Source organism: Mesoplodon bidens (genome assembly GCF_964165515.1).
Source record: "Mesoplodon bidens genome assembly, chromosome: 19".
In the NCBI taxonomy this organism is placed as follows: Eukaryota; Metazoa; Chordata; class Mammalia; order Artiodactyla; family Ziphiidae; genus Mesoplodon; species Mesoplodon bidens.
Window position 1 is genome coordinate 37,334,209 of NC_138179.1, and position 12,015 is coordinate 37,346,223.

Consider the following 12,015-nt stretch of genomic DNA (forward strand, 5'->3'; position numbering starts at 1 on the left):
GTATTAATATGTCACTGCAGCATTATATTAGAGACAGATTTTAATATACATATGACACATACCTAAATGTATGCAGGACTGTAGAAACATGTTATGTCTGTGCAAGGTACAATGGGACCCCAGTCAAATGTCTGATGGCCAGGTTTCCCTTTTTCTAGATTCAAAGCACCCGAAAGCAGTGTTGAAGAAGCAAAGCCTTTAGGGTATCAGGCACTATGGCACATCTAACCATCCTGACACTTTGTACGTGCGTCATAAAAGTTCCCCAAAGATACACACTCAGGGTTAATGGCGGTGACCTCTGGGAAGCCAGTAGGAAAGATAAGGGGATTTTCTTGTCTTTTTTTTTTTAAGATTTTTTAAAATTTTATTTATCTTATTTATGTATTTATGGCTGCATTGGGTCTTCGTTGCTGCACACAGGCTTTCTCTAGTTGCGGCGAGCAGGGGGCTACTCTTTGCTGCGGTGCGCGGTAGGTTTACTGTATTAAATATAAATCGGTCCATGATAAGTACAAGCAATTATTACAGCTTGGACTACTGGGGATCTATTGCCTTCCTCTAGTTTGGGGAGGCATTTATGAGAATCCACTTCTAGTCACCAATGCCACTGAATTTTCCTGAGTTTGAGTCCCAGCTGTCTCTCCCACCAAGCTTGTACTTTTCTCCCTGCATCGGGAGACTGGTCAGGAGCTCCTCTGTGCAACTAGCATATTCTCAAGGTCACTGTTAGAAAAATAAATGACTTATTTTCTAATAAAGACACAAAGATAACTTTTAGAATCTCTTTTTTTCCACCAACTATTTTAAAACTCAGAAGTAAAACTATTTTAGATCCTCAGAAAAGAACATAAAACACTGGTCTAATGATGTTTTTTAAGGAACTCTTAAATTTTCCTGTTTTCATGCTCCCAAATTCATTCTTACATGTCCTGAAGACTGGTATACTCTACCTGTTTTTTGTTTGTTTGTTTCCCTCCTTGTTTCATCTTGGGTTTTGTCTTTTGTTATATAAATCTCACACAGGCTTTTGGCCTAAAAGAGTAAACTAGATCAGGACACCCAAGTGGCAGGTCAGCACAAAACACAGTTCTGTAAACTCTGTATCTGTGTAAACTCTACAAGAATTTTGAAAAACTAGGTATCCTCTCACTCATTTTGAAATTGGCATTTAAAATGTTTTCTATTACTCAGCCATAAAAAAGAATGAAATAATGCCATTTGCAGCAACATGGATGGACCAACCTAGAGATCATCATACTAAGTGAAGTAAGTCAGAAAGACAAATACCATATGATATCACTTATATGTGGAATCTAAAATATGGCACAAATGAACTTATGTACGAAACAGAAACAGACTCACAGAAACAGAGAACAGACTTGTGGTTGCCAAGGAGGAAGGGGGATGGGGGAGGAATGGATTGGGAGTTTGAGATTAGCAGATGCAAACTACTATATACAGAATGGATAAACAACAAGGTCCCACTGTATAGCACAGAGAACTACATTCACTATCATGTGATAAACCATAATGGAAAAGAATATGAAAAAGAATATACATATGGAAAACTGAATCACTTTGCTATACAGCAGAAATTAACACAACACTGTAAATCAACTATATTTCAATAAAATTCAAAAAATAAAAATAAAAAATAAATATTTTCATCTCAAATTTAAAGAGTCGCAAAAGACATAAATTCTGGCATGTAAATATTGATGTTTTTAAATAAAACCGTTTCATCGGTAGTTTAAATGGACCCAGTGGGATCTAAACAGCATAGAGAGGGAGTTCCCTGGTGGTCCAGTGGTTAAGACCCAGCACTTTCACTGCCGGGGCCCAGGTTCAACCCCTGGCGGAGGAACTAAGATCCTGCAAGCCACGCGTTGCAGCCAAATAAATAAATGAAAATAAACAGCACAGGGATTTGACTCTCCCATTATCCACTTAAAAATATACACAAACTAAGCTGTGCGTTTATGTCTAAGGCACTTTTCTGTTCGAGGGTTACATTCTACACGCAAAACCATACGTGCAAGCTCTTCTTCAAAAGTCAAAAAATGTACAACATTCTTTTTTCTCCTTGATTTGTACTTCAGTTGAATTTCCCCACAGAACTTTATCCTAGAGCAACCTACATTTTATGCTAGAAAGTCTGTCACTGGTTTCTTTATCATACTGCTTTGCAAAAAAATATTTCTATTCATTTCCATTTAATTTTTTAAAATTCCCTGTGAGCCTAGGGCTCCAACTGCTTAAATAACAATTTCCTGGATTGAGTGACCATTAAAACATTAGTGGTCGAGGGGCTTCCCTGGTGGCGCAGTGGTTAAGAAACCTCCTGCCAATGCAGGGGACATGGGTTTGAGCCCTGGTCCGGGAAGATCCCACATGCCATGGAGGAACTAAGCCCATGCGTCACAACTACTGAGCCTGCGCTCTAGAGCCCGCGAGCCACAACTACTGAAGCCTGTGTGACACAACTACTGAAGCCCACGCACCTAGAGCCCATGCTCCGCAACATGAGAAGCCATGACAATGAGAAGCCCACGCACTGCAATGAAGAGTAGCCCCCACTTGCCGCATCCAGAGAGAGCCTGCACGCAGCAATGAAGACCCAACCCAGCCATAAATAAATAAATAAATAAATAAATAAATAAATAAATAAATTTAGAACTATTAGTGGTTGAGAACACATTCATAATAACAAAAATTGAATATGCTGTTTCATAATTACTAGACACTCAAAAGTAAAATATCCTTGGAAATGCATATTCTCATGGATGAGGCTTTTTTTCTTATTTTTTCAATTCATTCATATAACTGTGAATAAACATTAAGAAGTTATCACTAGAATAAGACAGGGCTAAGCATCAATTTTATTTCTATTTTTCTTTGGGTTCTTTCTTTTCTTAAAGTAAACAAAGAGAAAACGTGTTCATGTAAAGAAGATAGAAAAAAATAGATATGTTATAATATTGTCATTTTGTTCTTTGAACTCTATCCAAGGAGGCTCAAAATCCCAGAGTGGTCCACCATGGAAATTTACATTAAAGGCTTTTTTTTCTTTTTTTTTTTTTTTTTGGCTATTCCACACAGCTTGCGGGATCTTAGTTCTCTGACCAGAGATCAAACCCAGGCCCTTGGCAGTGAAAGTGCTGAGTCCTAACCAATGGACCACCAGGGAATTCCCTACATTAAAGGATTTCTCTGCTAACAGTTTGATTCAAAGGACGGGACAGTCTCCGAATTGCTAAAGGATTTGTGTCCAGCGATCAGTGGTTCAAGTCCTTCACTATCTCCACCCGAGCACCAACATGCCAAGGGTCCCTCCATCTCTGCATGGAGATGTTGCTACCCAAAGACAAGGAACGAAGGCAAAAGTGCATCTTCCTTTCGTGAAGTAGGAGAGGACAACTGTGTCGGGGAAGGTGGGAAGACAGAACCTGCCACTGAGGTATATTCTCAGGCAGAGCCGTTTGGGGAAAGAGAACAAAACTGGAAGCTGAGGACCTGGGAATTGATTCTGTGACCACTCTCCATGCCCTGTGAAACACCCAGAATGTCTCCACGGATGCCAGTCTCACAGCTGCTGACTTAGAGAACTTTCGGGAGGTCCCACACCCGGGTCAGGTGTTGCAGATCACAGAACTACAAAAAGAGGAGAAAGGAACCAAATTCTGAGCAACCAAACGGGAAAACCACATATTAACATGCCTTCTGATGTGACTGATGCGACTGGAATACATAGCACCACTATGACAGTGATTCATGTGATTCATGCCTGGAAAATGGAATCTGCATTAAGTAAGCCTTGAGGTCCAATTCCCAGCTTACAGGAGACCCAGGGGACACAGGAACAAGTTCAACAGCACCATAAGGAAGCAATCTGCCAAAGTCAGCATGTGGCACACTCTACAGATGAATGATCCAGTTTCTCTAACATATTACTAGCATGGGGAAAAAAGGCCACGGGGCAGGGGGGCTGGTGGGGGGTACTGTTAAAGAATAAAAGGGACCAAAAAGATTCAGTTTGAAACTAATTCAATATGAAAATCTTGTTTATATCCTGATTCTAAGAAAACAATTTTAGAAGACAATTTTTTTTAAAAATGGCAGAAGTTTGAATGTGAGCTAAGTGTTGGATAATAATAAGGAATTATTAATTTTGGTAGGTGTGATAATACCATGATGACTATGTTTTTTTAAAAAAAAAGTCATTCAGGGAGTTCTCTGGTTGCCTAGTGGTTAGGATTCAGTGCTTTCACTGCTGTGGCCCAGGTTCATTCCCTGGTCGGGGAACTGAGATCCTGCAAGCCGCGTGGTGAGGCAAGAAAGAAAGAAAAAGAGAAAGGAGGAAGAAAGAAAGAAAGAGAGAGAGAGGAAGGGAGGAAGGAAAGGGAAAGAGAGAGAGAGAGAAAAAGAACGAACGAAAGAAAGAAAGAAAGAGAAAGAAGGAAGGAAGGAAAGAAAGGAAGGAAGGAAAGAGAGGAAGGAAGGGAGAGAGAAAGAGAGAGAGAGTTATTCAATTAGAGTTGTGCATTGAATTTACAAGTAAGATCACATGATGTCTAAGATTTGCTTTTACACAGTATTCCACCTCCCGATAATATGGGGGGGAGGAGGGGGAAACACGTGAAATGAGATTAGCAAAACGTCAATGATGATTGCAGCTGGGTGGCGGGTACCTGGGCTGCCTCATAGGATTCGCTCCACTTTATTACACGTTTGAAACTGTCTTGGGGACTTCTCTGGTAGCACAGTGGTTAAGAATCCACCTGCAGGGGCTTCCCTGGTGGCGCAAATGGTTGAAAGTCTGCCTGCCGATGCAGGGGACACAGGTTCGTGCCCCGGTCTGGGGGGATCCCACATGCCACGGAGCGGCTGGCCCCGTGAGCCATGGCCGCTGAGCCTGCGCATCCGGAGCCTGTGCTCCACAACGGGAGAGGCCCGCGTACCACAAAAAAAAAAAAAAAAAAAAAGAATCCACCTGCCAATGCAGGGGGCACGGGTTCGATCCCTGGTCCAGGAAGATCTCACATGCTGCAAAGCAACTAAGCCCGTGCACCACACCTACCAAGCTCTAGAGCCCACTAGCCACAACTACTGAAGCCCGTGCGCCTAGAGCCTGTGCTCGCAACAAGAGAAGCCACTGCAATGAGAAGCCGGCGCACCGCAAAGAAGAGTGGCCCCCGCTTATCGCAACTAGAGAAAGCCCGCGGGCAGTCACAAAGACCCAGCGCAGCCAGAAAAAAAATGATAATGTCTATAATATAAGGTCTTTCAAGGGTGAGGAGGAGGAGAGAAAGAGAATATTTAATTAGTGCCAGCAAAGCTCTGTGCTAAGCCCTTCGTAAATATTATCTTATTGGAAATACTTATTTACAAGTCCTGAGACAGCTGCTAACAAGCTTCTTTCACTGTCTAAGGAGAGGCAGGGGCATTCAGTATGCTGGATGCAAACGGTCTGCGAGCAGAGGGAGCCATTAGTACCTGCAGATCACAGAGATGCAGCTTGGCCGCATGCGGAGAAACTGGAAACACCCCTTAGCAGAGAAATAACAGAATAAACATCCTCCACTTACATCCCTCCTACCACGTGCTACTTACCCCTGCAGCAAAGCCAAGGCTTCCATCTAAGATCCGCCTCTGAAAATGAAAACAAGATGTTTCAGTTTCTAAGGCATGTTCCGTGGGATAAGAGGAAACCAGAGGCCTAAGAGAGCCACATGAATAAAGTCTAGCCCGTGCCTCACTTTGCGAACCTATCTGGAATCCTGGATCCAAGCCTTTATAAAATGGGCCAAGAACCAGGGGGAAAAATGTTTTTAAAACCTTCCATCCATCCCACAGCCAATCAGAGCATTCTTTCAGTGTGACCCTTGCTTTTCATTGGTCCACGTGTTTTGCCTCTTCCTCGGCTCTCCCTGTGAATTATGGCTATAAACCTTTAGTAAGGAGCTGGTCTAAACGATGGAAATTGACAAGTACTGGCAAGGAGCATGTGGACCAACCAAAATCCTCCCACACTGAAAGAGGCGGTACAAACTGGTACAGTCAATTGGCAAAGCTGGCAGCACCCACTAGAAGTAAACCTTCATAAGCATACCCTATGACCCAGCAGTGCCACGCATAATTACCTAACGGAAATGCATATGTGGATTCACCAGACGCGTGTACAAAAATGCTCTCTGCAGCATTATGTGTGAGAGCCGAAAACTAGAAACTAACCAACCTGCTTTGTAGATTTCAATAAAAAGGGTTTTTTTTTTTTTTTTTTCCAGGAAGTGGCCTAAGTTAGGGATATATTCTATAGCCACATGGACACACTAGCGATACGCTGAGATGCTTAGCACCCCCATCCCTGAGCCTCCCAGTGAGGGCTGGGAAGCTAGTGCTGCCAGGTAATCATCACCGGCTACAGGCACCCTCTCCCACCTCTGTGTGGCAAGGGGGTGGATGGAAGGTTCTGACCCCAGTGAGCCACACAAATGACATTCTTCTCTAGGCATGCCACGACATAAGCCAAGTTGGTCTAATCAACTAATTTAATCAAAGCAGACAGATATAATTCCAAAGTCAGGTAGAATCATCCTTTCAGCATTCCTCTGGATCCTGAAAGGAGAAGCATTATACTTTTCCTAAGATCAGTAAACCTGTTCTCAAGGAACTAATCAGATGTGTGCTCAAAGATTCATGTTCATCATAACACTATTTCTAGAAGCAAGAAAAAGAGACATAAACTAATTGTCCAGAGGTTGGGGATTGGCTAACTCAACTGCAATGCATTTTTATGGCGGGATATTCTACAGCCATTTAAGTAACCAGAGTAATCAAAATAATCAAAAAACCATTTAGTGGTATAGGGAGGGGTACTTACAACATCCAGTGAGAAACGCTAGTTATAAAACACCACAGACAGTTTGCTCCTCATTATGTAAAGAAAGCAGATATGTCTGTACTTATGTACACTCAAATACAGCTGAATACATTTGAACAAATATGTGCAGTTTTCCTTTCAGAGAAGTGGGATCACGAACTTTTTTATTATTTCTTTCAGCTTTTCCATATTTTCCAAGCTTCCTACAATTACAACATGAGTTTTTCAATCTAGAAAATGAATCTTGAGTGAAGTTGAGCCGATGCTGCCAACAGCAGCAGAGGGCAGATGGCTGAGAGTCTACTAACCCAAGGGACCATCACCACAGCCCCCATTCTAGCTGGGTGAAAACTGAGGTTCCCCAGGGACGGGGAGGGGAAGAGCCAACCCCTGTGCGCTCACGTCTACGGCTGGCTTTATCCCCTCATGCTGTAGCCCCTTCCCACTCCTCCTGCACCCGTCCTGTGCAGAGAGGGCTCACACAGCCCAGCTGGGCCTGCTGTCTTTAGAAGGTCCCACTTTCAAGGTTAGCCCTTGGCTGTCTTCTGGGAAGCTGGCACAGGGACTGCTCGCCCCATTCCCTGAGCGGTAAGGGGGGGTCCCGGTGCCTGCTTCACAAACAAGGTGATTTGTGCACGACACCTGCTTTCCTTCTTCGAGTCTGGGATTTGGGTTGGCAGCTCAGCACAGATGCCCACGTGACCAGTCCCCGGTAAAAACCTTGGGGCCCGAGTCTGCACTGGGCGTCCCTGGGCTGACACATGGTCCACGTGTTACTGCATTTTCGTTGCTGGGGGAATGAGCACGCTCTGTGCCCCCTCACGGGAGGAAGGGGGCATTGGATCCCAAATCTGGGCACAGGCTTCTCCAGACCGACCGTCTCTGTCTTGCTGATGCTATCGTGTGTCCTTTCGCTGTAATAAACCTGAGCCATGAGAACAACTCGATGCTGAGTCCTCTGAGTCTAGCGAATCACCAAACGCGTGGGTGGTCTCGGGGACCCCCTGTGTGCCTCCACACAGAGAAAGGACTCAGCAGTTCCTCCTACTGGCCTGGGGATTACACTAACACAACACAAACGAGTGGCTCTGCAGCTCCCAAGGGGAAGGGGGCACCTCTGCGATGGCTTCTCCCTTCTGAGGAGCCTCCACAGCATCGGCCAGGGCCACACGGGGCTGTGGAGTTCCACTCGGGTCTCCAGGGCCAGCTGGGCCAGCCAGACCCCAGCTATTTCGACTCAGATCTCGCCTTCTCAACGCAAAAGAAACTGGTGAAGATGAGATGAGAGGAGACGGTGAAGATGTTCTGCACCAGGAGGGCACGAGGACGGGATCCCAGAAGACCTGGCGTGGCCGTCAGGAAACGGGAGGAGGGTTAGGTCACCTGTCGACAGTAACCCGGGGCTCCTCGGGGCTGTGGGTCTCCCCAGGCGGGGGAGGGCAATGGGGGAGGCCCCACCTTGTTGGCGACATCAACACTGCTTTTCGGGCTCTGACACAAGAGTGCCCGGCTGGCCGGCTTCCTAGTTGGGTTTTGCTTTCCAGACAGGCCTCCCAGCACACTTCTGGCTAACCACCCCTACAGTGTCTGTGGCTGCGTGAGCCTCGCAGGGGCTTCGCTTTCATCAAGGCATCCATGGCTGACGGCTCCAGGCCGTGGACAGGGTGGGTCAAGGTTGCAGGAAAGAAAGGACTTCCGGGTACAGGAGGGGGGCGTGGGGAGGGGAGGGACCAGGTGGGGTGTGTACGGGGGTGTGGCCCTGGGGATGTGAGGGGGATGCACAGGGCCAGCGTAGGGGTCTGGGAGGGGGAGGGGAGGGGAGGGAGAGGAGCGTGGGAGTTTGCGTGGAGTGTGTAGGAGGGTGTAGCGTGTGGCGGAGGGAGAGGTGGAGTCTGGGGGATCTAGGGGTGCAGGGGTGGGAGGGGCAGGCAGATGTGGGGTCTATAGGAGCCTCGGAGGCAGGTGTGCGGGTATTCATCCCAAAGAGGGTGAGGGAGTCCATGAAGAGCCTGGAAATGGGGTAAAAGAGGAAGTGGACAGACGCCCCCCCCTCCTTTTCCCCAAGGTCTTTTCAACCATCTCTAACTCAAGGCCACAGGGCAGGAGAGGTACAAACCTCATACACGTCACCACCTGCTCCGGACCGAAGAGAAACTAGACAGAGGATAGAAATCAGGCAGAGGGCTCAAGGAGGCTGAGTACCTGGTCTTCTCACTTCCTGCTCCCTCTGAGTCAGGAGGGAGGAAGCAGGGGACCCAGGAGCAGGGGCGCAGCAAGCTGGAAGGGACAAGGGGAGGAAAGGGGGCAGAGCCAAGGTCACCCCAACCTGGAGCTGTGGCCGGCGGCACGAGCGAGTCTGCAGCCCAGCTGGGCGGAGGGGGCTGGTTTCAGAGCTCGCTATGAGTCCCCGAGAACCCCCAGAACCCCCAGAACCGAACCGAGGCAACTCACCTGTCCGCTAGAGAATACGAACACAAGAGCTGCCCCGGCCGCCGTCATCCCCCAGGTGAAGAAGGTCCCCAGCAAGGCCTGGGACACAGGGCTGTGGCCTTGGAGCATGCTGGATACGGCTGTGTGAGGAGGAGCACGAGAGGGTCAGCACCCGCGGCCCCTCCACCCGAGCTGGCCCACGTCTGGGCTGCTGGCGTGCACCCTTCCGCCATCCATCCCGCAGTGACCTCAATGACCCGGCGCAGGTCGGGCGGCTTCATCCAGCTTCTCCCCGGGTACTGGAAATCATCTAACTCCAAAAGGAGGGACACGCGGACACGTAGGGAGATGCCAGAGGAGTAGATGCCACAACAGAAGGGACAACATTGGGAAATAGTTCCAAAGAGAAGAAGCGCAAAGAATGTGAATTAGTTAGCCTGGAGGAAGGGCGCATGGGAGGGTCTGCGACTGCAGCCTTCCGGCACATTCTGCCTTTTCTACCTGGCCTAGCCTATCGTCCATCAGCGGTTCTGTCTTCTCCAAACACAGGTGACTAGCTCCGATTCCCTCTTGAAGCTCTTCCATCTACAACCTGATCACACTTTCAGTAGCTCCCCGGGGCAGTTCCCACGGCAGTTCCCAAGGCCTGCAAAGTGTACACGCCATAGACTGACCTGCAACTAGCCCAATAACTGTTCAACCACTGCACCCTGCGTGGGCATCGTATTCCAACTCAACCCAATTATTCCCAGAACCTTCGACAAGCCCCAGATGGTCCTACTCCAAGTCTCTCTTTATCCGGTTTCCTCCCAGCATGCCTTCCTCCCTGCCCTCCAGCCATCAGACCCAGTGAATCCTCTGTTGCCCACCTAACACCAACTTCAATTCCACGCTTCCCTGATTCCTCTCCACTCCCGTCCGAGGGCACATCTTTGGTGTTTTCTTTGTGTGGGCTTGCCTCCTGCATCTTTTATATCATTCGTTGCTTAAAAACAGGGATGATGTTTTTCCGCACTTGACACCCCTGTAAAATAGGGCTTTCTGGCACCCCAAAGCTATGTGTTGAATTGAAAAGGGCCAGCTTAACTTGAAGAGGACACTCAGCAAGAACAAGGGAACAGCGACCCAAGGGGCATTTCCCCCAGTCCACTGAGCACGCTTGCTCCCAAAGCTGGGGAATCTCCTCTAGACTTGACATGTTTTCAATTCTAGCTCTAAAATGACAGGGAATCAGACGCTCCCTGTGGAAAGTTACGAGGCGGAGAAACCTGTTGGTTGAAAAGCCCTGTGTTTTGGTACATAAACGCTGGGGGTCAGGGCCTCATCTCAAAGGGCTCATTCAGCTCACCCCCCGCCCCCGCCATCTTCCAGCAACCACAGGGCTGGACACGACCCCACTGGGCTCAGCCCTGCCAGGCCCTAGTGGTCTGAGAGGAGCCAGCAGCCTGAGCTTGCAGATCAAAGGCTGAAGATTCTGCCTCTGACCCTGGAAGGAAACCAGGGCAGAGGGTGGAAGGGCCCTCATGCCACGTGGGTCAACAACACAGCAGGATTCAGACCCAGGAGGGCTGTGAGTCCAGGTGAACCCAGATAAGCCCAGGTGAGTCCAGCTGTGCCCAGGCTCAGCCAAGGTGCCAGGAAACCTCGGAGAGAAACAGAATCTCTGGATTCCGATTGGGTCCCCATAGTCTAAGTGGACTTCAGAATGATGACTGCACCAAATAAAGAAAAGCAAATATTAGAAAAAAAAAACCCACCTTCTTACATGTGTCATCTAGTTAAGGTACCCTACAGACAATGGTTCACGTTTGTCTTTAAACAGAGACATCGGATCATTACACCAACCTTCTCTTTCTAGCTGCTCGTGGATAAAATTTCAAACAGCATTTACAAAGAAAGGCACATAGCTATCATCTCCTCAGTACTTACCGTCCAAGACAGGTCATAACAAAAAAACAACTTTGTTTTTCAGCGTTGAATGTGCCTTTTAATAACTACAGAAAAGAGGAAACCGTTTACATTCACCAACAGGCCAAAGTCAACAATGGATTTTGTGGGCTGGCAAACGAGGAAGCTCGTGGGTGTTCTTGGGGGCCAGTGGGAGGGGAAAACACCCTTCCAAGGCCCTATCTACACCCGAGCACCCTGAGATGTAAGAAAAAGGGACACAGAGGGAAGACCAAGGCCACCATCCTTCCTATCCCTACAACAGCAGATTTATTGTCAGCAACGCAAGCTCAGTGCCCCTTGGAGAAGTTTCTTCCATTTGCTGTTTTAAATCCTCACTACTCAAAGGGTGGTCCCAGAACCAGCAGTGCTAGGCACCCTTAGGATCTAAGTTAGAAATGCAGAATCTCAGGCCCCACCCCAGACTTGCTGAATCAGAATCTGCATTTTAGCAAGTTCCATGGGGGATTCTCATGCACATCAAAGTGGAAAGCACAGGTCTAAAACTGGAACAACTTCTACAAGACCAAGAACTTAGAAAGTGAGTTCTCCTGCCCTACGAGGGATCAGCAGGGCCACCGCCACAGAGACCCAAGAGAACAGAAAGTTTTCTCCAGCAGGTAGACCAGGAGCGCCTTGGGAGCAGGCAAGGTCAGCCAGGGCACCTCAAAAGCCGCTTCTGCAATGGGGCCCAGACTTCCTCGTGAGCTGATACTAATACATAAACCTGGGTTGCTTTGCGGAAGGCAGGATTA

General features: G+C 47.7%; 1 protein-coding gene across 6 annotated transcripts in view; it reads right to left on the reverse strand.

The window, feature by feature from the left end:
- Nucleotides 1–12,015, reverse strand: part of SLC39A11 (solute carrier family 39 member 11) — a 382,284-nt gene that overhangs the window by 285,628 nt on the left and 84,641 nt on the right. For 3 of the 6 annotated variants that reach the window (XM_081220290.1, XM_081220289.1, XM_081220294.1), the window contains exons 2-3: nt 9,335–9,453; nt 5,614–5,652 (exon numbers count right to left, since the gene is read on the reverse strand). In XM_081220290.1, coding sequence (XP_081076416.1) covers nt 5,614–5,652; nt 9,335–9,442 — 147 coding nt within the window. In that variant the 5' untranslated portion in view covers nt 9,443–9,453. The remainder of the gene's footprint in view (nt 1–5,613; nt 5,653–9,334; nt 9,454–12,015) is intronic. The other 3 variants (XM_081220292.1, XM_081220293.1, XM_081220291.1) reach the window with 1 other exon arrangement.